The sequence below is a fragment of the Montipora foliosa genome, chromosome 3 (genome assembly GCF_036669935.1).
Source record: "Montipora foliosa isolate CH-2021 chromosome 3, ASM3666993v2, whole genome shotgun sequence".
NCBI classification, from domain to species: Eukaryota; Metazoa; Cnidaria; class Anthozoa; order Scleractinia; family Acroporidae; genus Montipora; species Montipora foliosa.
In genome coordinates, this window is record NC_090871.1 from 18,365,020 (window position 1) to 18,392,186 (window position 27,167).

Here is a 27,167-nt window from a genome sequence, read left to right on the forward strand (position 1 = left end):
GATAATAAATGGCACCACGATTGCCGAATCCTTTTTTCAAGCTTTTTTCGAATCTTCTTATCTAGCGGGAACTATGTTCATGGTCGAGGCTTCACAGCTCGCATTCACGACTTCAGTCGCTAATGAATGACTCTCGCGGCGTTCGGCTCCCGCCAGACTAAGAAAAATGCGGCGGTAAATTGAATGGTAATATGGCAGAAATTCTACTCATTCCACTTATCTTGAAAATAGCAATGTCCAATACGAATTTATGGATTCAAGTGAGATCATAGCACTAAAGACAGTTAACACCCATTTCGAACCTCGGTTATCAGGGGTTATCAGGAATGCCTGACTTTATGCAAGGATAGCCATGCAGACACTTAACTTCCATTATCAAGTATTTAGTTCTCTTCCCACTTATAACCAAATGATAGAAAGAAATTCAAACCGCTCTCTTCTGGATCCAAATCAGACTGCCCGCTTTAATTTTGCTATGAACAATTTCCTGGCCTCAGTCAGACGTAAGTTACTTGTGAGGATGCTCGAAAAACGTGGGAAGGTGTCAATCAATAAAGAGTCGGGCAGCAGGGTGGGTCTTGAACTAACAAAAGATGACCGCTGTAGTGCCGGAAATTTTGTTTAGTACGAAGATACGATACGCTTGGGTTGTAATCTTCAGGATTGTTCAATTTGACAAAGATCATGGGATATTTAGTAAAGTGGATAACTTTTCTTTTCAACTGAAACAATATTTTGGTTTTCCATCGTTTTGTTCATTCCGATGGCTTAAATCAACAAAGGGCTGATGGCAATGCGAAACAGTATTTTTTTAATGACGTTTGTGATTGCGAACGGAGTCGTTTTCGCAAGTCGTGAATTTAAAAAAGCTTTTCGTAAGATTTTGGATTAATTTATTGTTGACTATCGTTGCCTTAGGGTTTCATTAAACAGATTCAAGTGGCTCCGCATTTGCTTTCTTAAAGACTCCGCCTTTTCATTCTAAGAAACAATTCTATTTGAAAGAAAGCGTCACGGAATACCACTTTATTCTTGAAAATTCTAAACAGCGTATCGTCTTGACTAAAGCAGCCGATATTATCTTGCACTTCAAAAGCCCTTGGTTTTGTTTAGTGACGAAGTGTTCGAAAACGCAAACAAAGTTATGAAGAGTTCAAGGTCATTTCCCTTTACAACCAGGGTTTTAATTTTCCTTTCCGGTCCAATGTTGTACGACCCTGTACCGTAAAATGGCCATTTTTGTTTTCAACTCATTCAGACTGCCAACATGCTTGCAAACAATTTACCACCGGCCCTAGTGTTGCCACGGTGACCGAGGGCAGTTTCTTTGGAAGCAGGAAAGATTCAAAGCATCGATAACAGCATTAAGCGTAAGAGAAAAATGGGCCTCGCACGTATCTGGACAATTTAGGCAATTGTCTCTTACAGCACCTGAAAAATTCAGATGGCTCCTAACCCATGACCTCCGCGGGCTGAAAAAATTGCTGAAAAAGGGTTAGAACGTTCATTGTATACCTGGAACACCTCAGAGCACCATGGCGACACAAGACACGCCTCGGTAGTTTCAGCTGTAGTTTTGCAATTCCTTTAACGGAAGCCGAAGATTAAAACCCTTAAAACCCGTCGAAAACCCGCATAATGTGAAATTGTGGTTGTTAAGGCTTGTCCCTGCACTTCAATCTGCGGGACATCTCACTACTGAAAATTTGTCAGTTTAACTACATTGCCTACGCTGGAGGCTCGACATTATCAGAGATCCCGACGAAGCCGGTATTTTTCCAACCCCCAAGAGTGCGATGAGCCCGCCATATCACTTCTGATTTCATTCATTTTAAGCTTAGCCAAAGACCCTCTCTGTTGACCTCGGCCATTTGATAACAAGCGCATAAAGTTGAATGCATGGGTTATTCTTTGAAGACACTCTCAAGAGTACACTTGGTTTCTTAAGCGGCGCTGTGATGTTTATTAAACGGTTATAAACACGGCTCCAAAGCTGCAGGGTTGAAATTGTACAAGGGGTCTAAATTTTTGTAAAGTTTATTGGCGATGGGAAAATCTTCAGCACCAGCCCAGCGTTCCATCAAACTTTGTGTTTGCGGACCCCTGCTAAGAAAGAAAAGAGCACTGTGACAGGTTTCCCAATATTTTACTCTAGCAATTGAACTCAAAGCAACATTTTAAGTGCAAGTTTTCATGCACTTGGGGCTCGTTCGACTGAACGTATTCCGGAATAGGAATACATGGAATAGAAGTTAGAAATCCTTCGTTTTTACGGAGATTCACATTAACATTATCAAACTCTTGCTAAAATGCTATTTTAAACATATATTTATTATCCTTGTTGCTTCAAAAGCGCCAAACATACCGTTTAAAATCATCACTCCACGTATTCTTAATCGGAATAGGGTCAATCAACGCACCCTTAATTTGCTATTTGATGTAAACAAATGGTTGTAAAAATTAAACAACATGGCGAACGAACTTGAATTAAGTCAAAATTGACCTCAACGAGCAAACAAGACTCTCGCTGATGCTCAAAATGGTTTTCAAACAAAGAACAATATCTGTCGAACACTACTATTGTTAAATATTTTAATTATAAACATACTGCTTCTCCAAAGCAAACCTCGTCTTTGCCCTCAAGCAATGAACAGCTGGTACTTTTAACAAATGTATTTTTTATCGCTCGAACGACGACCTCTGTTTCTCCTTAGCTTGCAACAGCGCTTTTGTTGAGTTTAGGAATACCGCGAAATATTTAATTTTGTTGAGACTAGTTGCAGAAAACATTATCAGCAATACCTAATATCATGAACTACTCTACCTTAATGTAAGAGAGCGCGAAAGTAAGGCTGAATGAATATTGGCGCTCTTAAATTGAATAAGCTGTGAGGCCATGACCATGCAGCTTCGTTGAGCCGATTTTGAAGCAAACCCTTCAAGTTCAACATACTCGATTCTTCTGTTACCAGTGCAACAATATCGTGCCGTCGGTGAGCAGAATTCCGCGTTCAGGTGTGCCTTCAAGGTCATTCTTCATGCCCACACATCATATTCAAAACAGTCATCAAACTTGATCCTTGCTTTGTTCCTACAGACAATTAAATGTTGTCATCCTCACCGCAAAGTTATAACGGCAACCCTTTCTAAAGAAAACTATTTCAAACATTTTGCAGAGGATACGTTACAGTTACCAACGTTCGGTGATTTTAATCCGTGACTCGTTGCACAATCATGTTCCGCCAACGTTTCGATAATCTTCGCATCATTTTCGCCTGAGCTCTCGAGAGCTTCTGCAGTCATGTTTCTTTCTTTGCTACGGTTCAAATCAACTTGTACGGATTGTGCAAGATTGTAGATTACAGGTAAGAACTAAATATGTAATTTTGCATTTATTTGCATGTTACAGGAATCTCTCTTAAATCGTCAGTCAATCGTCCATTCTTTTTTAAGCTTATTATGGGACGTCCAAGCATTGCTGTGTTAATGAAAAAAATTTATGGTTTTAAAAATTCCTGGAAATTTCGCTTTCTGGTCATAGCTAATTTTAAGTTTTAATTTTAGAACTTCTGAAAGTAATAACAGAGGGTTTGTGTTTTGACTAAATAGTGACCTTTATTGCGCGACAAAGGTTGAGATGTTTTCAATTCAGAAGCTGAAAGGGTATTGTTAAAATTCATCCCGAAGATTGTCAGATGCATAAGTTCCAAGTTCTCTGAATGGCTCACTAAATCTCGGTTATCAATTCATACACCGTATGAAAATTTTCAATGTGCCGTGAGAGTGCTAGTCAGTTAAGAACTTCTTTATTTTGCTAATTTTTTGCTTTGTTTATTATACTTAGTATACCACACAACTTTAAAAACTTGTTAAGATTGTTTTCAGGCTCAAATCGCAAACAAAATTAGAAGCATGACGTTCAGCTTCTGCTCCAATGATTACAGATGGTAATGTCTTGCTACTCAGTCGTTTTCGTACAAAATTAAGATTTTCAAGTAAACGTTCGCGAAACTAGTGGGACAACAACAGTCGTTTGTTTGACGGAGCCGCTCAACAAAAACGTTTAAGATGAAAGCAACTCGTAAATTCCTTCGGTTTATTTAAAGATCGAAACATCGTTCTGACGGAAATAACTCGATTCTTGTCATCTTATTTATATTGATTCAGTGATTTAACAGTACATTTCCGTTGGTGTTGACAAGTTTGGACCTTCTTGAATGCCTATTAAAAATAACTCGATTCTTGCCCGCCAGAAAAATTCAGTAGGGTTCACACTAGGAGGTGAGACACCTCCATTGTAGTTCTACAGCACAGTTTCTGCAGTTTGGCCACTTCCGAGTTATTTTTTTTTCCCGTTGTCTGAGTAATGGCAACTGTAACGAACACCAGCTGGTAATGTAGCCTACTGTAGCTACAGTAGTAGCGGCCTAAACAAAATTTGTGATGACAAATCATGCGGTAATTTCGTTCTCTAACTGAGATTATCAAGTCTCGGCAAACAAGAATTGCCTTGGACTAGGGCTAAGACTGAGGTTTCATGACGAGAAAATTTTTATCGAAAGCAACGCCGGTTTATCTTCCATACAAAAATTACTTGCCTTTTTAGGGAAAAATGAAATACTGTAAAGAACATGTATTGGCTTCATGGTTAAGACCGAAGAATCGTAAACTATGACAATGAACAAGTGACCTGAATCGGCAATACTGAAAAATCACCCCAAGGCAAGGCAAGCTTCGACGTTTCGTAGGTCCAATCACTGAACTCTACAATTTGAAGTACCAAAAAATGTTTGCTTAGAAATGAAACATTTTAATAAACTGCTAAAGACAGAGAGGCTTGAAAAAAAAAAAAAAAAGTTTCTCAGCACAAAATATAATACCCAGAACCGCAAGCTCCGCCCGTTGAACAATGATAGGAAGAAGTTGGCAAAACGCCGGTGAATATTTGAACACGCCATTCGAGTGGTGCCACTTGTCAGATGACATGGCAATTCCACTATAACATTTGGGAAAAACAGTCCCACATTGTATTAACAAAGCTCCCTCAAACATTACTATTTAAGGCGATGATACAAGCTCGAGTCTTGATGATATTTTACTCGACACACCCTTTAACGTCGTGTTTCTAGAAAGATACAAGTAGGTGGCTGTTGTATTTCTGAGGCTATATCCGTTTTGGTTTTTGCTCGGTCTTTCATTCTCAGATGCTAAACACGAAACCTTCGCAAATATATTGAGTCTCCATTTCAGAAAAATAAGGGTCGCTGATTTGGAAGCCTCGGTGATCAGTTAAGCAATTTTATCTCCTCACTGAGTCAGTCGCTGACAAGGTTTTCTGCTAAACGTATGACCTGCAAGGTGTGAACCGAGTACAAAACAAGCACTTTGCGACTTCCTGTGTTAATAATCTGAATAATCGCACAGGAAAAGAAAAACAACAGAACAATCGTGTACGAGAATTTTGCGTCGACAACCGCTGTTGTTTCACGCAGTGAATCCAACCGTGAAGTATTTAAACGTATTACAGTTTTCATTCGGAAATTTAATCACCAGGTTTTCAGCGTTTCCGTTTCCTCTTGTTATTATTCAGTGTTAGCCAGATTGAGAGAACGAAATTTCCGAAGGATATTTAACGAAAGAGGCAGTCATTACAGTTTGATTGGATGATATTAAACTTATCCAAACTTTAGAATTTTGTTTTCCTTCGTCAGCTTCGAGTTTCCCTGCTAGCAGAGGTCTCTCCCTCTTCTAATTCTTGCCTCGCCGTGAGAGACCTCTGCTAGCAGGGAAGCTTCGAGTACATTTAAGTCATTGAAATCGCTTCCTTTGCGCTAACGATCTGTTTTTTATGATGTTCCCTTAATTCTGAGAAGTGACGACCATCATCCAGTTCTAACGCAAATACTCCGCAAGCATTGCCTTCCCAAAATTTGGGAGTTATAATGGAAAACGACCACGCCGAAGAGAGCATTTTGAACAGTCACGACACAAGATCAGTCCACGATCTCAGTACACCGTCAACTGAAAAGAGACAGACAGCACAAGACCTCTTAGTCTATCAAAGCTGCCAATGGTCCTCTTTTTATCTCTACTGTGACGATAGCTATTCAGACTCTTCAGCTACTTTAAAAGTGAAGTTTACGATTTTAGCGGTAGTTCGTCGTTTTGAAGGACTCTCTTAGGGCCCCCGGGGGGGGGGGGGGGAAGCACTTCCTATTAATGAGCTAATGGGAATGTGCCGCTGGATGGGGTCGCATTTTCACGACTGAATTGACTGTAATGGGATTACATTTTCAACAGAGTTCCCGACAGAGTTACTAGAATGAGGTCGCAAATTGTTGGAATTTTTGGGTAAGAAAATTTTGGCTAGTGGGATGGAAAGATTCACGGTAAAAAAAAGTTGTTACAGAAAGAAGTGTAGCGCTGCTGATTTAATATTTATTAGTCGCACTGCATTACATTCCGTTTTGAAATTACCATTAAATGTCTTTATGTAACGTTTATGCATAAACAGAAAGTGACTAAGTTGGGGTCGCGAAAATTACATTTACCATAAAGTGACTACGATGGGGTCTATAGTCGGCCATAAAATAGGCTATAAAGGCCTTAGGGCGCTTTCCTCCTTTTGTCAGAACTGGCCGGCCAGACCCGTCTGTTTGGAAAAAGAAAAGAAAAGGAAAGGAACTTATTTAAGTGTCTGGTCGTTCTAGCGCGGGAGCGCTGATTGGGAACACTATAAACTGAAATTAACAATGAAAGTAAATCAAGTCAAATGTTGGTTTTTGAAAGAGGGGAAACCGGAGTACCCAAAGGAAACCTCTCGGTGCAGAGTAGAGAACCAACAAACTCAACCCACATATGACGCCGAGTCTGGGAATCGAACCCGGGCCACATTGGTGGGAGGCGAGTGCTCCCACCACTGTGCCATCCCTGCACACCAAAATGCAAAAATTTGAAGGAACACTTGCATGATATCCCTCGCATTCTTCCGGAGGAGTATATATCATCCTCGAAGTGTGTTAATTTGAAGGCGTTGTAGAGTTAGTCCTTCCAAATGCCTGATCTGGCCGGTCATTTCTGTCAAACGGAAAGCGCAAATTCGGCACGCGTAGATTTTCAGGAAACCAACGGTCTAAGAACAAAAAAAATCATCTGCACTTTAGACTGCAAAACAGTCGTTTTCTTCCATTTTCGGAAGGCGCGAAGCGCCGTAAGCGTGATCCTCGCGTGTGAAGCGCGCGAGCCTCACACGCCCGTAGGGCGTAAGGCGTTTCTACACTCGCTCCAGACCTTTCGTTTGAATATTTATCGCGTTGCTTGCGTTCGCAAAAATACGACTGTTTTGCAGTCTATCTGCATTTGCGAAATTACTTCAGTTCTTCATTTCCAAAGCTGAAAAACCCGGTAAGTTTTGGTTGTATGGACGACAACTAGTGGTTCCATAAGATTTTTTTGCTCTAGATTTTGCCATAATATTAAGTTTAAGCATTGAATTCAGCCTTGAGTATTAATACTATTAAAGCTAATACTATTTTCTTCACTTAAGCTGCATGGCATATCTGATAATATTGCTTCGCTGTATTGACAAGGCTGTAAACAGGATACCAAGAGCTAACCGCACTGATAAAAAACGTCAATTAAATGTACGTGTTCTAATATCGCTGCTCACAAGACCTGATTGTGACTGTCTTAACCTCCTCGAGTGCTCAATATATAAAAGAAAGCTGGAGTAAAGTTTTATAAATATCCTTCGCTACCGACAAACAAGAATCGTGCAGCCATACGCGTGATCTATTTGGAATCTTGGGCACGCTGAACTTCATATGAAAGCATCAAAAGCCGTGGTTTTATGTCGCTCATTCTATCCCAACTTGCAAGACGCAGACATGAAATTTTCCTCTCTCAAATCCAACACTGACAAGGAAGATTTATCAAACACAAGGCTTGATGAAAAAACGAACTCCGCAGATAAGGTGAAAATGGTTTTACATCTTACTCTTAAAAAAAGAAACATATGTTGTTGACCGTGGGGAAAAAGTATCAGATGGCTTATTTGTTTGCTTTTCGGTCTATTCATGTATTGCAAAACTCCTTCCATTTTCATAATATTATGAGCCGGTATTTTTTAATTTTCTTTCCAAAACACGCATATTTCTAGGTCTGCAATGCATGTCTACGGTGTGCACAACCAAGCATTTGAACTGAAATCCTTGCTTCACTCGAATGGTGAAAGTTCTTTCTTTTCGGTGGGAGATGTGTGTGTATTGTTTTTACGATTTCGTTTTCCGCGTAGGAGTATAGTAATCCATCTCCTCGCATGTCTACAATGCCCGGCAATCCTTTTGTTAGAATGATATGTCTAACATTTGCAAAGCGTCGTTAAACTTGGCGTGCTCGCGTGCGAGAGTCGCTAGCGTGAAGCCTATAGCCCCTTATCTAGCGGGCGGGTCATGACAGCTTAACTTAAAAATATCCTATTTAAATATATAATTTACTTACTATTAGTCTTGCGTCCTTCTATAATGCGTTAAGAAACAAAAATCAGTATCGACCACAAGTCCACAACCCAGCTAATACCACCTCCTAACAGCTTATCAGTCACCTATCACCATCGTTTAATGGTGACGTGTTATCTCTGCAGTATCGCCACACTCCCTTGTTCCCGGCGGAAAGGTATGCCGCAAACGTTTGCCGCAAGGAAACAATACCAGGATGCAGATGAGTTTGTCAAACATCTTAAGTTCCTCATTGATTTGTTTTAATGTTCCGTTTCACTTTTCGTGATAAGATGTAAATATCAGATAAATGCTTTCCGTGGCCGATGAGTTCGAGATTTAGCACTTTTTCATCATCTTGTCGATATTAGTTATCTTGCGGTCATGTCATGTCAAGTCTTCTGTCTTGTTTTTCATCTTTTGTTAAAAAATCACTTTTTGGTTTTTATGAAGTTGTTCAACGATAAAGCGAGCAGAGAATATTAAAAATCGACTTCTTACGGAAGGCTTTAAATAATGTTCAGGTTGTTTGCTATTTCAAGTTTTGTTGTTTGTTTGTTGTTGTGTTTTCAGCGCTGAACAAAGGGCATCTTTCATTAGGGAGATTTGAATGAGGTGACCTCACTCAAAAGCCATCTTCATTCTCGAAATATCCTAAATTCTCCTGAAATCCCTAGTAGTGTGGTTGAATGATGATGATGAAGATTATGAGAGACAGAGAATCTACCCACGGAGCACCATGTTACTGATGTTTTAAAGCAGCTTTCGGCTTGCCACAGATTTCCAAGCCTTTTCAATCCCCATGACTGTCCGGTAGGCGGAAGCCATTTAATTTCCCCGTAACTCATCCTTCCGTTAAAAATTGAGGCACTTCTGTTTCACGATTCTTAATAAATTAGGGATGGAAGACTATAAGTATCAGTTGGCTTATTTATTTGCCTTTCGGTCTACCAATGTATTGCAAACTCCTCCCATTTTCATAATCGGCGGGTACTCTAAAAGCTTACATATTTATAGGTCTGCAATGCGTGTGCATAATCATGAATCGTACGGTACTTGCACGAAAGCATTTGAACTGAAATCCTTGCTTCACTCGAATGATGAAAGTACTTTCTTTTCGGTGAGAGGTCTGTGTGTGTGTGATTTTACGATTTCCTTTTCCGGATAGGTGTATAGTAACCTATCTCCTCGCATGTCTACTATGCCCAGCAATCCTGTTGTTAGGATGATATGTCTAACATTTGCAATGCGTCGTTAAACTTGGCGTGCTTGCGTGCGAGAGTCGCTAGCGTGCAGCTAATAGCCCCTTATTTGGCAAGGGTGTTATGACAGCTTAACTTAAAAATATCCTATTTAAATGTATAATTTACTTACCATTAGTCTTGCATCCTTTTATAATGCGTTAAGAAACAAAAATCAGTATCGACCACAACCCAGCCAATACCACCTCCTAACAACTTATCAGTCACTTATCACCGTCGTTTAATGGCGACGTATTAACTCTGTAGCATCGCCACATCGACTCCCTTGTTCCCGGCGGAAGGGTATTCCGCAAGCGTTTGAGAGGAAACAATACCAAATTGCGGATGAGTTTGTCAGACATCTAAACTTCCTCATTGATTTGTTTTAATACTCCGTTTCAGTTTTCGTGATAAGATGTAAGTATCAGATAATTGCTTTCCGTGGCCGATGAGTTCGAGATTTAGCACTTTTTCATCATCATGTCGATATTAGTTATCTTGCGGTCATGTCATGTCTAGTCTTTTGTTTTAATTTTTCATCTTTTGTTAAAAAAATCGGATCAGTTGTTCAACGATAAAGCGTCCGAGCAGAGAATATTTTAAAAAAGACTTCTCACGGAACGCTTTAAATAATGTTTAAGGTGTTTGCCATTTTAAGTTCAGTTTGCCGTTCTTTGTTTGTTTGTTTGTTGCTGTGTTTTCAGCGCTGAACGAAGGGCACCTTTTGTTAGGGAGATTTGAGTGAGGCGACCTCTCTCGAAAGCCATCTTCATTCTCGAAATATCCTGAATTCTCCTTTAATCCCTAGTGTGGCTGAAAGATGATGATGAAGATCATGAGAAAGAGAGAATCTACCCAGGGAGCACCATCACGGTTATGTTTTAATTAAAGCTGCTTTCCGCTGGCTAGCAGGTGGAAATCATTTCCTCTTGCCTCATCTTTCCGTTAAAATTGAGGCACTTTTTTTTCCCGATCTTTAATAAATTTGTAGTGGAAGCCCGGCTGTAAGTTGAACATGTTCAATCTACGCTCGATCATACCACCGCTTCCTTTCTTCAGAAGACGCGCACACATCGTTTCGTAAACCTGGGGTAATAAAAAGAAGTTTCACTGATCTCAACAGGTAGCACCTACTGGCGGAAGTGCTATCACGGATTTCCGGGCGTTCTGAACATAATTTAGTGCATTCGAAAGATTTTGTGTTGATTTAAAGCGTCTAAAATATTGTAAGCATTTCGCGGAATCAAACAGAATTCGCCTCGGTTGAGGAAAACGAAATCTATTTTGAAGAATATGACAACGCGTACGGTCATTTCTTTATAAGATCTTGCAAAAAAATACGGAACAACTCCAGGCCATTTTAAAAACGTCCTAAAGTTTACCATTTTTCAAGAATTTTGGCCCATCGAGCCACCTTAAATTGACTTACTGGATGCAGTTTTCTGAAACAAGTTCTAGTTTAAACACTTCTTGTGAGAAGCAGAATTAAGATGAAAACGAAATGGGCCTTAAATAATTGCCGCTTTAGAGAATTCGTCACAGTTCGGCTACGTAGGCTCGTGTGATCTTTGGGAACTGAAACATGAACAACCCATCAAAATGTTTCAGTTTCTATCTTGAACGGGCGAATGCTTCAGCCGTTTTTGCTTAACAGTATCACCTGTTAGCATGCTGTAGTGTTGCATGGACTTTGCTGTTTGAATGATTTCCAGTGGGTGCATGTATTTGATTAAAAACACGGATTTACAAAGACTTAATTTTTTTTGAAAGGAAAATTAACTTCTCGTAATTTTACTGCGCGTGATATCACTTAACGATACACTGATTTTTGTACGCCTCTGGCTACTTTGTCTCCTGGTGAAACTTGTGTACAGTTTGCATGATTCTGGAAAATTTTTTAGGGTATGTGGCCATAAGGCAGTAATCAAATGATGCGTCAGTCAGGTTACTTGACAGATGGCAATGTAACTCAAACGCTTTATAAGCAACGCTGAGTACCACTATTAATCAGAATGAGTCAACGGGAAAGAGGAATTAAGCAACTGAAGACTACAGATCAAGGAGATAAGGCCTGTAAATACTTCAGTTTTATTCGGCCACATTCGAGGATAAGAATGCCTTTTTTTATCATCTGGAGTGGACCAAGAGACATAAAAACGAAAAGATTATTTTGAGTTAAATTTGTTGATGACCAGCGTTGCCTTAGGGTTCCATCAAAGTAGATTTAAATAGCTCTTACAAAACCCCGCCTTTTTTGTTGTTAGGAAAGACTATTTAAAAGCATGGTTAAAATCCTCCACTCAGCCGTTTCCGGAAAAGTCTTAACAATGATTCACCTTAATAGCATTTTATTGTGCTTCATTATGAACGAAAGACCAGCCGAACTGACTTTAGGACGGTTAAAGTCAGTGTAGCTCTTGTTGACATTGGCCATAACTTGTGATTGTTATTAGCTGTGTTTAACTTGAAATTAAAAAAAATTAAACAGGCTATGCGTTCAATTCTAGTCAAGTGTTCATAGTGACGAAAAATATGCAATGTAAAGTAAACAATGCTTTTAAGAGTTCAAGGTAACTTCCCTTTTCAATCAGGTCTTTGTATTTTTTATCCGCTTCAATGCCATAAATAGGTTTTGACTCAATCTTTTTTCCGTTGGATTCGTGTGGGTCGAACTTTCGTTCTCATGGTTACCTAAAATGCTTTAAGAACAAAGAAGTTATATTAAAATATGGCCAAGAAGAGGTTAAAAAATGTTGCAGGCCATCAGTAATTTTCTTCGTAGTGAAGCCATGCTTTTGCTTATGTCGATAAAGATGCATGGTCGAGATCGTTTGCCATGCCTCCAAAGATAAAAAGCAAATCCCTCTTGAAGCTCAGTCCATGTTTGACACAAACTAGAACTGAATTGTATGAGATTATGGTTACAAAAGTTGAGATGAGCTGCTTTAATCCGACTCAAACTTGTCAGTATACCAGAGGGGGTCGACTTCATCAAGCAATCCACAAGTCGAAATAAGCTATTTCATGTTACCGTCCTTGCTTACAAGAATGCTGCTTCATTACAGATTTATTTATTTATTTATTTATTTAAATTTATTATTGTTAGGATTAAGACCCCTTGATTTGACAAGTCAGTGAAATCTTAATTCACACCAATCACGCTTTTTCAGTTGGAAGAAATGGTTGATATGTTTAAAAGCTGACGAAAATTCACATCCTTAAGTGTTAATACTGAAGTCAAGTTTTTGCTAGTAGATATGAAAATTTCCTTACAGAAATGTTACAAAGGATTAACAAAACCTCAAAAGCAAAGTGACAGTCGGATCCCCTGCTGAGTAGAGTGAATCAGGCGTTTCCATATTTAGGAACTATGTCCGAAATTAGATCAGCCTTGTGGAGAACTTAAATTAACCTTAAGCGCCGGCCTTCGAGGCAAAAATTCCAGTGAATTTGCGGCTTACCTCTGAGTATTTAATTGATGGGTCAAAAAATTGATCGTAAAATTTCAACGCTAAAGCAGATCGAATCATGGTGGATTAAACTTGGTGAAAGCGATTTCAAAGGGCAACCAAGACTCTTATTCATTCATTATCGCAAAAACTTGTGTTTTCAAAGAAAAGACAACAGGTCGTACGCAACTAGAGAATGGAGATTGTTTGGAATCTTAAGAGAAAAAAAGTCGGAATACTTCGCCCTGGAGCAGTAGACAGATGATCAATAAATGTATCTTTTATCGCTCGAGCGAGCGTCTGTTTCAGCAACGTGCAACAGTGCAACGAGCCAACGACTGCCGAAAAAAAATGTCTTTTCGAAACTAAGAATAACTGACTATAAAATTTCGAATTTGAATGTCGATTCACTCAGAGAAGCGAGTTGTGCAAGCATTCTGTGGCTTTATTAGGCAAATCTTGAAGCAAAACTTCGGGCTTTTACAATCTTGGTTCATTTGTTTACCAAAATACAATTTCGTGAGGGTCGCCTTGAATTGGAGAGCGCAGCGGGCGAGATGGGGTGTGTGACGAAGCACCCAACATTGAATACAACGTACTACTGCGTGGAAAACTAGATTCTCCTTTGTTCCAAAACACAGTGAAATGTTGAGCATCGAGTTTGTTTACCGCGACATTTTTCCTCTAAACCACAAAAGGAAAGGTACATTTGTACCATCCAGTTGGGAGACTTCAAACAATTTTATCCTTGCATTAGTTTTGCAACAAAGTCGCACTTCAATTAAACGGTGCCGTCGGACACATTTTTGCATTATCTTTTCCCGTTTCAATTGCTTTTGTTTTGGAAACTGAATTTGACTTATTACATTTAAATCAGTCTTGGGACAAGGTGGACAGTCCAGCCCTGGTATTCCTCCGTGTTTCGAGAATGAGTGAACAAGAAAACTCAAATCACCATCGATCACTTTTTAAACAAATGCTTGATGGACAAACCATTAATTACATTTTGCAACCGTTAAAATCACAGCTGACCCGCATTCAATTTCCCGCGAACCGTACTTTCTTTTTAGACGTGACCAATGGTGAAATTGGAGATTATGCCTTCCAAATTTGGCTCAAAGGAACGAAAGGCATTTCTGCACCAATTTAAAACTATTTCCGGTTTACTGTTTACAGAAGAGTGAAAGCACCGCAAATTCGCAATCTGGCGTTCATTTCGTGTTGAGATTCCGAGTAAATATTTTTATCGACACAACAACTGGCCGCACGAAAAATCGAGGACAGCTTATTGTTCAAATGTACAGCATTTTGTTTGTGGGTCTTATTACGTCAATGATGTCATTGACAAGTGTCTTATTTTTCCGGCGTATTGAGATCACTTGTCCCCGCCCATTGCCACTTGAAATGTTCGATCGCGCTTGATTGCTTTGGCGTAAAACATGTCAGGTTGAGGGGATTTGTAGCTCTAGAAAATGGTGCAAAATTTCATAGAGTTTGTCTTGTTAAAGAATGATATAGAAAAAAAATTTTCTGTCGTGGAAAAACGTGTTAGTTCGCTGTTCGATGTTCAGCTGAAGAGAAGCAAAGAAGAAGATAGTCTTCGTTGCTGGGTAAAACTCGAAGGAAACCAGTATGACATTGCTCGCGCAAAGGTTCGATAAACTGATTTACTAACAAGTCTCTCCTGGATTTCTTCACCTTGATAGGATATAAAGTGTAGCTTGTATAATAGTGATTATTAATTAACATCTTTGAACTTCTTTAGGACTACATTATCGCTGTTTGTTCGACCTGTTCACCGACGTTTTCACTAGAAGAGGCAATTTTGAACGAAAACAACAATACGTCACAATTTGACAGAGCGTCGACGAAAGAAATTCCATCTGCGCTTCAACTGTTGTGCAAACAACAGCAAGACCTTATTGGAGAGGAATCGTTGCAACCGAAGTCAAATCTACGAGACCCAAGCGGCGAACTTATTTCAAGACTCGAAGAAGATGTGACACCGGGCAGACAGGAATGTGCTTATACAGCAAACAATAAATCTGCAAAACAAGAGCAACAGGTCGACGGCATGGTTGTTAAAAATGAAGTAAATGTTATCGACGAACAGAAAAGTAACCCTGGAGTCGCAAGCAAGGAAAAAGTACAGGAAGCCAGCGATGAATCTCTACGAGACTTCGCCCTGAAACTCGGCTATTCTGAATCCATTATCAACACTGGTTTGAGCAAGCTTGGACCTTCGGCAGACGAAAATTCACTACTTTCAGAATTGGTGAAAGCAAAATCATCCGTAAAACAACTAGAGGAGGGATCGTCCACTTTCTCTGGGCACGAAAAACCTCATCCTGTGCCCGACGACTGGACCTGCCTTCGACCCATCGTCATCGATGGCAGCAATGTTGCCATGAGGTGAGTTTCATTAAAGGATACCTAATGTTACATTCTTTTGAAACTTATATCTGTTCTCGTCTGTTGATACCTAATATACTTCTCACGAAGTAGGATTGAGATTTTATTTAACAACGCAGAACACGGTGTTTTTATCTCCGGCAAAAATCTCTGCAAGGAAAACAATAGAGCACTTAACCGAAGCGACAACGCTGTTTGTACAAAATATACGGTAGCCTCTCTTGCATGAAAGAAATGCATTTTCTTTATGCAGAGGATATGCGCAATGTTGGATAGAAAATCTTATAAGAACCTACGCTTCAAAACCTCATTTCCATTTCCTACATAGAAAGATCTTGGCATTTATTTGATAACTTAATTGATCGCTGTTAATCAATTAGTCGGTGCGTGTACATCTGTTTTCAGCGGAAAAAGTACTGCACGTGCTCGCGAGGAAAGCAAGTTCCGAGCTCTTTAAAGTTACGATTTCTCTGTCATGTAGAACTGCAGAACGGAAGAACCTAAGCTTGCTCTTCCATTTCGTTGTGAAAGCAATGCTTAAAGCTATTTTGATTTGAATCGGAGGAAGCTTTGAATTTCCAAAATTTATTTCTCCTACCTTGCTTCATAATAATTATTCTCAGCGGAAAGGAATTTGACGTTGCTTCCAATACGCGAATTAGTTTCCGAACTTCAGTTGAACAATTTTGACGATGTTTCAACGGGAAGACGGAAAAGGAAATATGAAGACAGATGTTGTTGAAGGAATCTTGGAACTTGGACGGTTTCTAGCCCGTCCAGACATTGAATTCGAATGTTTCGGCAGCTCAACTTTTGCTATCCTTGCGCACAAGTAAATGATAAATATTTCTTTCTATAATATATTTTGAATCATCGGTGTACAAGATCGCGTTTTTCATTTGTATTTCGTTTTAAATGTTACACAACAAATCCTTGTGATTACAATCTTCCCACAGGAGAGCATTTTTGAGCAAAATTTAGAACTCTCGGTGAAGAGGTGTTGGAATCATGATTTCTCGCACGTAAAAAATGCAAGTGTTAAATGTGGCAAAATAAATTGTGAAAAAACTTGGTAAACGGACAACGGAGATTTTACGCTAGGAATTGATTCCAGTTGAGGAAAATATTGTCATTGCACGCTAGCACATTAAATAAAGTGATGGGTTATTTATCAGGTGATTTCTTATTAAGAGAAGGCCATTGCACTTGCAACACTTGTTATATGTTTGAGTCTGTCAGAGATTGATATTGTTCTTAGGAAGTCAATAATGGGTCCGTTCATTCATATTTTTGGAGGAAAAGATATTGGTCTTGCGAGAAGTGTCTTAAATTACTAGCTACAGGCAAGGTTTTTAAATAAGAGCAAAGTTCATTCTTCATGGAATTTATCTTGTAATTTTGAAATTGATACTGATGTTTCAAGCAGCAACCTTCCATTTTGCATGTAAGATCAAGCTTGCTTTGCAGCTGTTAGTCAGATTCAACATACCCCAGAAGGAATTCTATCCACCAGAAACTATTTAAAAGTATACATAATGTTAGAAAGAAAAGAAGATAATAATAATTACTATTATTATTGAATTAAATTGCTTTTGATATGTTGTCAAACAACTTGAATGAAAACGAGGCCAAGATGTTGCATGGCCTTGCTGTTTTGCATTTAACTGAAAGGAAAGGCTTTCATATCTGAAGCTTGATCAGCATGTGATGGACACTGAGTTGCTGTGGTACCAAAGAGAACATTATTTTTCCCCCAATGGGGGACTTTGATTTAATGAAGATTTAGACTAACTCATGTCACTTTTGTAAAACAAGGAATGAAGTACCTTTCGTTTTGAGAATTTTAAGAGAAAACTATCTTGTGTGACCAAGTATAAACCATAAATTATGTTGATTCAAGTTGAGATTATAATGCTGTAACGTTACCCCCTTAACAGCGACATAAAAAGTGAGGGAAGGGAAAGAAAAATTTTAACAATCATTACTTAAGGGTATGTTGATCCATGTTGGCAATTACATCAGCCCTAGCAGTATAGGGGGGCAATCATCATTGTCACCTGAAACTAGTTTAATGACGAAGCTCCCTTGCTGCTCCTGTGGTGCAGTGATAAAGCTTCTTTAGTAGAAATTAGGTTCAATTCCTGTAAAAGGAGCACACAGAGATTTTCAGGGTATCCCCAAGTCGCCATTAAAAAATAGCTCTTCATGCTGATCCAGAGTTTTTAATTATCATAAAGTGATCTCACTAATGGATTTTCTTTCAAAGAATCAGCACAGGTAACAGTAGGGTCTGAAACTTGCATCAGCTGGTCAACTTACCATTGTCAATGATAAATTTATACCTCCTTTGGTCGCCTGGACCTGAATACAGAATTTACTCATTCATTCATTCATTCATTCATTTATTCATTCATTGATCCGTTCCTTGATGAGTGTGATGGGGTGTAATGCTGGTGCAATCCTTGGCCAGCCTTTGCATGGGTGGTGACTTCTTTGTTTGCATTCTTTTGTGCTTTGGCCTGTGTGTTCCGACTTGCCCAGACTATGTAACCTGCAATCAGGTATACTTTTCTTTAGACAGGGCAGAAAAGGTACGCCTGATTCAATTTCTTAATGAGTCGTTTGCCACCCACCTATTAAGAGTGATGTTATCATGTGTCATGCTATAAATGTGAGCCAATCAGAGATTACCCGTGTGTGACGATTTGAGGAAAGATGCGATGAAACAAAATAGAACTCTAGCTGGAATGTCTGCGAAGCCAGACTTTACCCATACAATCAAAGGTATTTCTGCAAATCCTCCTTGACAGTTGGTGCGTTTTCTCTGTTCAAACTATCAAGGAACAAAAAATTCCAAGTTAAAATCAGAGAGAAAGCCAAAAACTTCATGTTATCATCAGGCCCAGTCAACAGTACAGTGAACTTTGATGACAAAATGATATATGAAATGGATCATATATGAACTGTGGATATTAAATCAAGTGAGGCTATGATCGTCGCAGTTTTGAACGCAATTTTTGCAATTGCACAGAGAAGCCTGAAACATTCAGGACTTAACGGGGTAAGAACCCGTGACCTCGCGATACCGGTGCGGCAGTCTAACCAACTGAGCTATGAAGCCACTGATGTTGGGAGGCGACGCACCGGTATCGCAAGGTCACGGGTTCAAATCCCGTTGAAGTCCTGAATTTTTCAGGCTTCTCTACGCAATTGCAAAAATTGCGTTCATAACTGGGAGGATTATAGCTTCACTTGAAGATGAACTTTATTTAAAGTCAGTTATTTGAAATGCCAGTAAAAGGTGCTAATGTCACTGTAATTGATGTCACTAAACCATTGTTCAACACTTCCATAAACAATGTTGAATTTCTCCATCAAGCTTGGCTGATTTCCCGAATGTGGCAGCACTAAAGTTCTATTCGTCTCTTTTTGGAACTTGTTGCTTCCGAATATATTCTGAAGGACTTACCACAACTACAAATGTTTCGATTAAGTGGAAGTGGAACAATGCATTTTTTTCTAGACTGTTCGGGACTGTAAATAACACTATTGCCAAATCCCATTGGAAGTACAACTATAATGTCTTGTTTCAGACAAACCATTCTTCAGATGCATTCTGTCTGCCCTTCCTTTAAAAGATTTTTGAAAAAAAAATCTGAAGTCAAAGCAACAGAAGCTGTAAACAGGCCTAAACATCATTCCTGTTCAAATCCTACTTGGCAGCCATAATTTGATCAGCTGTTAACCAATTTTTTGCAATTCTGTTGTAACCAATTGGAGAGAGGGTCCAAAAGCTCTATTATTTTTCGGCCAAGCAGAGTTGAGTCCAGATTCTGGACTACCAGCAGACGACTCATTAAGAAATTGTATCCGGCGTACCTTTTCCGTCCTGTCTAAAGAAAAGTACACCTGATCGCAGGTTACAGCCATGTTAAATAGTTAGCAAAAATAAATTTACAAACCAGTGTGTGATGTTTTAGATGAACAAAGGCCACAAGAAAACTGAAGCTCCTTTTTTTTGCAGTCATGGCAAGCAGAGAGTGTTCTCCTGTCGTGGTATTGGAATTGCAGTAGACTGGTTCTTACGGAGAAACCATCGCAACATCAAAGTCTTTGTACCTATGTGGAGGTCTAAGGCATCAAGGCCGGAGTCACCAATTATTGACCAAGAAGTGTTAAAAAGACTGGAGGAAGATGGAATTCTTGTTTGGACCCCAAGTGGGGAGAAAGAGAATGGTCAGGTGATCAACTGCTATGATGATCGATACATCATCAAGCATGCAACAGAAAATGATGGCATCATAGTTTCCAATGATTACTTTAGAGACTTGATGCCAGAAAATGCTGAATGGAAAAAGGTGATTGACCAGCGACGTCTTATGTACACCTTTGTTGATGATAAGTTTATGCCACCTGATGACCCTAAGGGCCGGTTCGGCCCAACACTAGATGAATATCTGAAGAAAGGCTGTGGAAAGTTGTGTCCATATGAACGCAACTGTACTTATGGTAATAGGTGTAAGTACCTTCATCCTGAGAGGAACCCAAAGAAAGTTGAAGCAGATTCTGCACCACCCTCCCCTGAAAATTTCCCCCCTGAGGTACCCTATGGTAAGGTCTCAGGACCAAGCAGGCCACTGCCTCCATGTCCTTCAGGTGTACGACAACATCCAAGGCCATTACCACCTGCTCCACGAGAGTACCACAAACCACTGCCGCTACCTCCACAAGGAGAAATTCCAGCACACATGGCCAGGGTGTTTCCTCCTACCCTTCGCACAGGCCAGACAGTTGGTATAGGGGAGAGGAGATCCGATCCATTGCCATATTGCAAGGAGTTGCCTTGTGATGTGCAGTTAATGCAGGAGCAGTTTGAGCGGACTCTTAGTGATCCATGCTTCCAAGATCAGGCTTGTGGTGGTGTGCCACGTGGTCCATTGGCACGCCGCGGTAGTGTACCGCAAGTGCCTTATGTCACACAGCCATTCCCAAGTAGGCCACCAGAATTAATGATTCAAGGCTCAGTGATGGTCCATGGAATTCCAAGTGATAGCTGCATGGTCAGTGGTGACTGGATGCTGCAACAGGAGCAGCGCATGTTTGGTAGACAGCGGTTTCAGCAGTTCCCACCAAACTTTCAACCTAATAGGCCTGTCCACCCAGCACCAATACCACAGAATACCTGGGGAATCCCTTCATATCCCCATGACCAGTCTCACTAGCCCCAAGCACCTCAGGCACATTATCAGTACAACTCTGGTCCATTCCTTCCGGGTTATGGAAGAACGTCTTATCATGGCCAAGGCAACAGTTATTTTAGATCACGTGCTCCTCCAATCATCGATGGGTGGTGTGGTGATGTGGCTGATGGCCCTAAAGACGGGAACTCCTCATCAGATAAAGATTTAGAGAGGTTAAGGATAGAAGCTTACGAAAAGCTTTCTGAAATTTTTCCAAATGACGTAGAGAAGGTCCTGGCAGTACTAGATAAATATTGTGATGAAACAAACATTGAATCATTGACCCAACATATGTTGGAGGATCAAGACAACTGTTAGTCTAAACTATGTGGTGTACTGGTAATATCAGATGTACCTAAATTTGTTGGTTATCACAACTAGACAAAAGACTTGTGTAATCATGAAACTCTGTGTTTTGACGCAGCATGTCAACAGTATTTTGCTTTTAAGTGGGTTTCGTTAAAATCTTTGTCCCTTTTTAGGGTTTCATGAGATGTTTATCACTCTGGGTGTTAAACTGTAAATAAGCTGAAAAAAATTATTAGGAACTGATGCTTTGGTTCATACGACAGAGTTAAGATTGAGTCCACTTTGAAATTATTTTTCTTAACATAAAAATGAGAGAGATACTCAAGTAAACCGTTTTTGTGAGGTAGGTCCGAAAAATGAACTTGACGTCATTGCATTCATTTGCTATTGTTTATAAAACTTTACCTTGCCTTAATCATTTTATAAATTTTGTAAATGCTATTATTCCTTGTTTTTTATTGAGGTTGATCGAAACAAGCATTGTATATTCGAGCTGGATGGTTGTTGAACTGGTTTAGTTCGTGTGTTTCTGGTATGTTGACATGCTGTTGTTTAACAATAAATATTGATATTGTAATCAGGAGTGCTTCCAGTGATATTATTATTATTACTGGCTGCACTGCGATCCAGATGTAAATGGTAAGAACATTGGCTACAGATTTTTAAAAAATTTTAATATTTCAGCATTCATAAACATTCAGACACTAAAGTTTAAATTGAAATCAACAGGTTCATTTTTCATTACAGTCATTTTGTGTGGTTCTCGGCCACATTGAATTGGTCATATATGTCCCCATGAATGTGATCAAGAGCAGTAAAGTCTGTTGATTTTTTGTTTGAGCTCTGTAGTCCACCTGTTTATGAAAGAGGCAATAATTGTTATTGCAGCTGGTGTAATTAGGACTAACAAGAATTCCTCAGGTAATTCTAGGAACTCTTTTGCACTAGAATTAATGAGACTGTTATCTGGGAATGTACCAGTGACCTTTGGTAGGATTTTCTAAGTATAAAAGGCAATTAATGTGGCATGAAAAGACCACATGCTTAAAGTTAGCGTTACATCTGTGTAAAACATAGTGTTAAAGGGGCAAAATGCTAAGTACCGGTAACTGATTTTATAAAAGTGAAGGAAGAAGTTAAAGTGTAGATTAATGTTACAGGACATTTAAGTTGTAGGACATGTAAAAATAAATTATTATTTTTTAGCTGTGCAATGTATAGTTAACACATGCTGATGCTTTTCAATAACACTCCCAAGCTTTTAGGAAACTAGCCTGATTTTTTTTATATTCATGGGAGACTTTAATACTAGAGAGTACATAGATGCTAATGTTTTGCATCATTGCCGCTGTTTTTTATTCAAAACTGCATGAAATTCATAACTTTGTACAGTTTTCTTAGTAAGCTTATATATACATGTAACATCTTTCACTATCCAATAAGAATGTCAAAAGAAATTCAGAAGAGTTTAAACAGAGTCCTTTTTTGTTTAAATTTACTGCCTTGACTAGAAAAAAATCCATTATTTTTTTTTCTAGTTTATGTCTCAGAGTCAGGGTTTGATTATTGATATATTGAATCTAGGCTATTATAATGAATGTGTCAATAAGAACTTTGGAAATCTTTGCAATGCAAGAGTATGAATGAAGCAAATGACTGATACATAGTCTGGGCATGCTCATTTAGATGATTTTAGGACCCATATTTCTTGCTGGTTGAGAAATTATCGTTGCTGGACAAGAGGTTCTTCATTGTCCTGTTTAATGATTAATAATCAGTTGCAAATGAATTCCATTGATTCTACCCTGTTCCTAAGCTTTTTCTTTGCACTATGTGACAGCTCGATGTTGAATTTGTAGTGTGCTGTTGTACATGTACATCCTCTCTATTAAGAGGCCATCTTCTAATAATGATGATAATTAATACAGCCATGTTCTGTTTTATATGAATTAAAATGTTACTTGGTAAATTTCACATTATACCAGTTGGTATAATTATCCATTATCCTCTTTGGGATAAGGGGTACTTTCTTTGGTGGCACTTAAAAATGTCTTTCTGAAAATGGAATTTGAAAATTTTAGCCAAGATCTTAAAACCTAAAGAATTGTAAAAATTCATATTTATGACCATTGTCCGAATTTTTACACGTCTTTTATCAGTTTTTTCTGATGTTTGCATTGTAAACAACTCATATCACTTTTGTGGGTATATAAGTTAACCATAGCTCACTGTTAAGCTGAGTTAAGACTTAAGTTAATATTCTTGATTTTTTGGTGGACTTTTTCTTTTATGGAGCACCATTGCTTCAGGTTTTTCAAGTTAAAATATTTTAAGATAAGTGATTCCCTTTTAATGACATTCACTGACTGATCCAAGTGCATTAGTTTTTTTCAAAAATTGAAATCATTTAGGCAGTTCAAGGTACATTATTTTTACCACCAAGTTAATTTTATAAATAATTTTTTTACACGTATTACAATTATTGCCAGGTCCTTTTAATCCTTTTTTAAAAAAAGAGGTTGAGGATATCCAAAATTGGCAAGAAGATTACTACCGAGGCGGAGTATCAATTGAGAAAGGTTTTGCTAATTTGTTTTTCAACAAGTAATACCCCATTGCAGTAAATTACATTTATTGCACTTAAAAACATTAAATTTTCTTGCCTCCAGGTGCAGAAAATGTTCAACCTCTGTTGTAAATTGACCTTTCTTGTAAGAAGTGTTTTGCAATTATTATAAATAAGAGTATCAACAAGAGCTGCAATTTTTCTGGGAATTTTGGATCAGGGGTCATATTATCATGGTTTTAACAGTAAGCTTTTGGTTAAGAATGCTCTTTGTGAGAGCGTACAGATTGGTTAACATTAGAAGAAAACTGATGTGTAATTTTTTGCAGTTTATAGGGAAATACTGCCAATGTAAAAGAACAAGCAGACATGTTTTCAATGAAACTGAAAATAAAGATATAAAACGTGAAAAACACTTCTCTGTATTGCAAGTTAGAATAATATTAGTAATGAAAATGTTTAGATGCAGAGCTGTCTATATTTGGTACTTTGCTATCCCTGAAAGAGGTTCATGTGGGTCATGAAAAAAAAAAGCTATGGCATTTGAAAGTCAATGACTCCCATTTAGAAATGTCTAGGCCAGGAATAAAAGGTACATCAAAAATTATTACAAAGGTTAGTAAGGTTCAATCCTTTAAAATTTTTATAGTTGAAACGTCCCAAAAATGAGTTCCTTTTTACCCTGTTCAAAGTGTTCATACGTGTGGTGTTGAAATACCTTCCGAAATTGGCTTCTTTTTAAGTTTGGATGTGTGTAGTAGCAAAATCAGATGTTACAACCTAGGGGGAAACACAAGGAGATGATACAGAAGACCTTGAAAACAGTAATCTCCAAGAAAATGTGCTGAAGCATCTCAATGCCTTTACCATAACTAGTGAAGATTCCATGCAATAAGACCCTAAAAATCTCAAGGGTTGTCTAAGGCAGTGACATAATTAGATGCACACTGATTTTGACAATTAAGCATCCTGAAGTGTCCCCTCTAACATTTACCTTACTGTTGGAAATACTGAGATTCCATGGTGCATTCGGTGTTAAATTTGGGGGGGGGGGGGGCGGGAACTGATTTTCGGTGTAAATTCCGATTCTTGACAGTTAATAATACCCAGAGGTGTTTTATGATAGCTGTTTATTGACACTGTTGAGGCTGAGTTACGCAAACTTAAACTTTGCCGTGGGAATTTATGGTTTCCTTAGTCTTACTAAAATCATCAACCGACTGGTCAGTTTCGTGCAAAAATGATACCCAATTCTAGACCGAAAGGTTATGATCTATATACTCTATCCTAGAGTAAACTGCTTGAAAACCATACCCTTCACGGCGGTACATACCTATGTAGTCCATATATGGCAGTACCTCCCCCGGGAACACAGTCCTCAACTGAGATGAAGGAAGACACTGATAAGATCAACAGGTACTGTTACTTGTACTGCAGTCGGAGCTCCCGTAAGCAGACACCCTAAGGACCAAGGCTAAGTGTTAGCTTACAAGGGGTGTCTGCTCATGGGAGATTGGAAAAAAGTGCAGTAGAGGGCATAATGCACCACAACAAGTGTTCTAAAGCTTTTAATTAAGGCAACTTGCAATGGTGTTTCAAGGTGTAGACAGGTCAAACACGACTCTTATTGGTCAAGATAAGAAATTCAAAGACCTCAGAGATTTACTCCAACAAGTACATCTTTTCAAGACCGGCCCTTTCCTATATGAAATTAGAGGACAGTTTTTTAAAGATTTCTCTTAGTAAGGGCTGGTTTGTACAAGACGCTATTTGTTCATTAGAATATGTTGGAGATTGGGTGACAAAGTTCCTGAAGTGTGCGTCTGACTCAGCAACGGTTCTTATTTAATATAACAGGAAAGCGGATAAACAGAGGAGCAGGATATGGTAAGGAATGCCTTGCGAGTTTAAATTTCAAGGAGACAAATTTTCGTGTGACTGGCTTGAAGAAAAATTTAAAAAGGAAAACTGATGTACTGTAATGAAAAGAAAGCTAATTGTAACCAAAATCACTATGTTTTATCTAGGACAGTGTGCGATTAAAACATTAAAATCAAACCCATTTCATTAGCAATTTTCTTGATATTGTTTACTGTCTGCTTACGGGAGGATATTTTAGACCCTGTGGACCCCGAATACATGTAAGTGTCTGTCTGCTTACGAGAGGTGTCCACTTACGGAAGGAGAACTTGCTGGGACCGCAGTTTGGTGTCCGCATCCGGGAGGTGTTTGTTAGTGGAGGTTCGACTGTACACAATTTCCACACCCATCAAACATTTGTGGTGACAGTAGATTCTTCAAAAAGGAAAAATTAATAACTTTGTGGGTCGAAACCATCCAAACACAATGCTTCAAATGACCCCCTGACCCATTTGCCTACAGTGATTGATCAAAGCAAAAATCCAACAAGTTGATTGACATTTGAAATAGAGTCAGTATGGTTATGAAAGGAAACCATCTGCAAAAAACAGACATGTATAGCATGTGCTGATTACAATTCAATATTTCTTCCTCACAGACCAATGATTTAGTTCATCTTAACAACTTTATTACAAAAAAGGGTAAAATTAAATACATCAAAATAATATTATCCCTAGATACTAATGAAATAATATTGCTATTTTTCACTCTGAGCCTTCTGGGCTTGTCTTTTCTTTACATCCCAGTTGTAAACCCTAGCCATGTCTGTGTCAGAGTTAAGGAGAGACAATTTCCTCAAGTTCATTCAATAATAATGCTTGTGTTGGTTCGTTACATAGGTTTTAATATCGGGTTCTTGTCTTTATTCTCTCTCACTGTCACAAAAACTGCACAAAGAACTTTTATCACCATGATTGTTATCATCAGTTCAAACAAGAACCCTGGAGTTTTAATTTGCTTGTACAGCACTGGTGGCTCAGTTGGTTGAGCATCCGGCTGTCATGCAGGAGCTCGCACGTTCGAACCCCGGCCACATCAACACTCAGGATCTTTAAAAACCCGAGGAGAAAGTGCTACCTTTGTAATTTCATCTGCAAATGATTAGACTTTCAAGTATTCTCAGACGACGACTATAAACAGTAGGCCGTGTCTCACAAATATCTTCTATGTTCCTAAGTTCCCTGTGGGTCATTAAAGAACCCACACACTATTCGAGAAGAGTAGGGGATGCCCCTGATGTTGTGGCTGTCCTGTTCTCTCCAATAGAAGTGGTCGGCTTGGCAGTGATATCTCAAAAGAGGCTCATGGTGTATGACACCACCTAAGCAGAAACAGCCATACATGTAAGTTAAAAAGGGACTGCCGTGTGCTGGAGCATGTACATGTAGATAATAGATCATTGCTCTTGGGGACAACGGCCTGTTCTTTGTGTACAACAGGTTAATTTCTTAAAAAAGCCTCTTCATTTTTATGCCTGAGGACATAAAGAAAATGGGACTGCCACTTCACATGATCTTGAGGGCCATTAGCTGGTC

At 38.9% G+C, this 27,167-nt stretch overlaps 2 protein-coding genes and 2 long non-coding RNA genes across 4 annotated transcripts in view; 2 read left to right on the top strand and 2 right to left on the bottom strand.

Annotated features, from left to right (window-relative positions):
• Nucleotides 1-1,920: 1,920 nt before the first annotated feature.
• Nucleotides 1,921-8,651, bottom strand: LOC137996974 (uncharacterized). Its single transcript, XR_011122398.1, has 3 exons — nt 8,500-8,651; nt 2,825-3,091; nt 1,921-2,103 (listed from the first exon to the last, which is right to left on the bottom strand). It is a non-coding gene; the product is annotated as an uncharacterized lncRNA (long non-coding RNA).
• Nucleotides 3,198-8,769, top strand: LOC137996973 (uncharacterized). The gene is made up of 3 exons (XR_011122397.1): nt 3,198-3,365; nt 5,874-7,973; nt 8,642-8,769. It is a non-coding gene; the product is annotated as an uncharacterized lncRNA (long non-coding RNA).
• A 5,815-nt stretch (nt 8,770-14,584) lies between these two features.
• LOC137996967 (ribonuclease ZC3H12A-like) lies at nt 14,585-24,144 on the top strand. The gene is made up of 3 exons (XM_068842631.1): nt 14,585-14,837; nt 14,951-15,597; nt 19,622-24,144. The coding sequence occupies exons 1-3, from the start codon at nt 14,658-14,660 to the stop codon at nt 20,817-20,819; spliced, it is 2,025 nt and encodes a 674-aa protein (XP_068698732.1). The 5' UTR covers nt 14,585-14,657; the 3' UTR covers nt 20,820-24,144.
• A 2,094-nt stretch (nt 24,145-26,238) lies between these two features.
• The window catches only part of LOC137996971 (prefoldin subunit 3-like), a 7,274-nt gene continuing 6,345 nt past the window's right edge, over nt 26,239-27,167 (bottom strand). The window contains exon 6 of the mRNA XM_068842636.1: nt 26,239-26,397. Coding sequence (XP_068698737.1) covers nt 26,330-26,397 — 68 coding nt within the window. The 3' untranslated portion in view covers nt 26,239-26,329. The remainder of the gene's footprint in view (nt 26,398-27,167) is intronic.

What these genes read in the sequence shown, in the direction of transcription:
- LOC137996967 (XM_068842631.1), top strand. Translation starts at nt 14,658, where the DNA reads ATGGTGCAAAATTTCATAGAGTTTGTCTTGTTAAAGAATGATATAGAA. An exon ending in ATGACATTGCTCGCGCAAAG is followed by an intron (nt 14,838 to 14,950) that starts GTTCGATAAACT and finishes GAACTTCTTTAG; the next exon opens with GACTACATTATCGCTGTTTG. An exon ending in GGCAGCAATGTTGCCATGAG is followed by an intron (nt 15,598 to 19,621) that starts GTGAGTTTCATT and finishes TTTTTTTTGCAG; the next exon opens with TCATGGCAAGCAGAGAGTGT.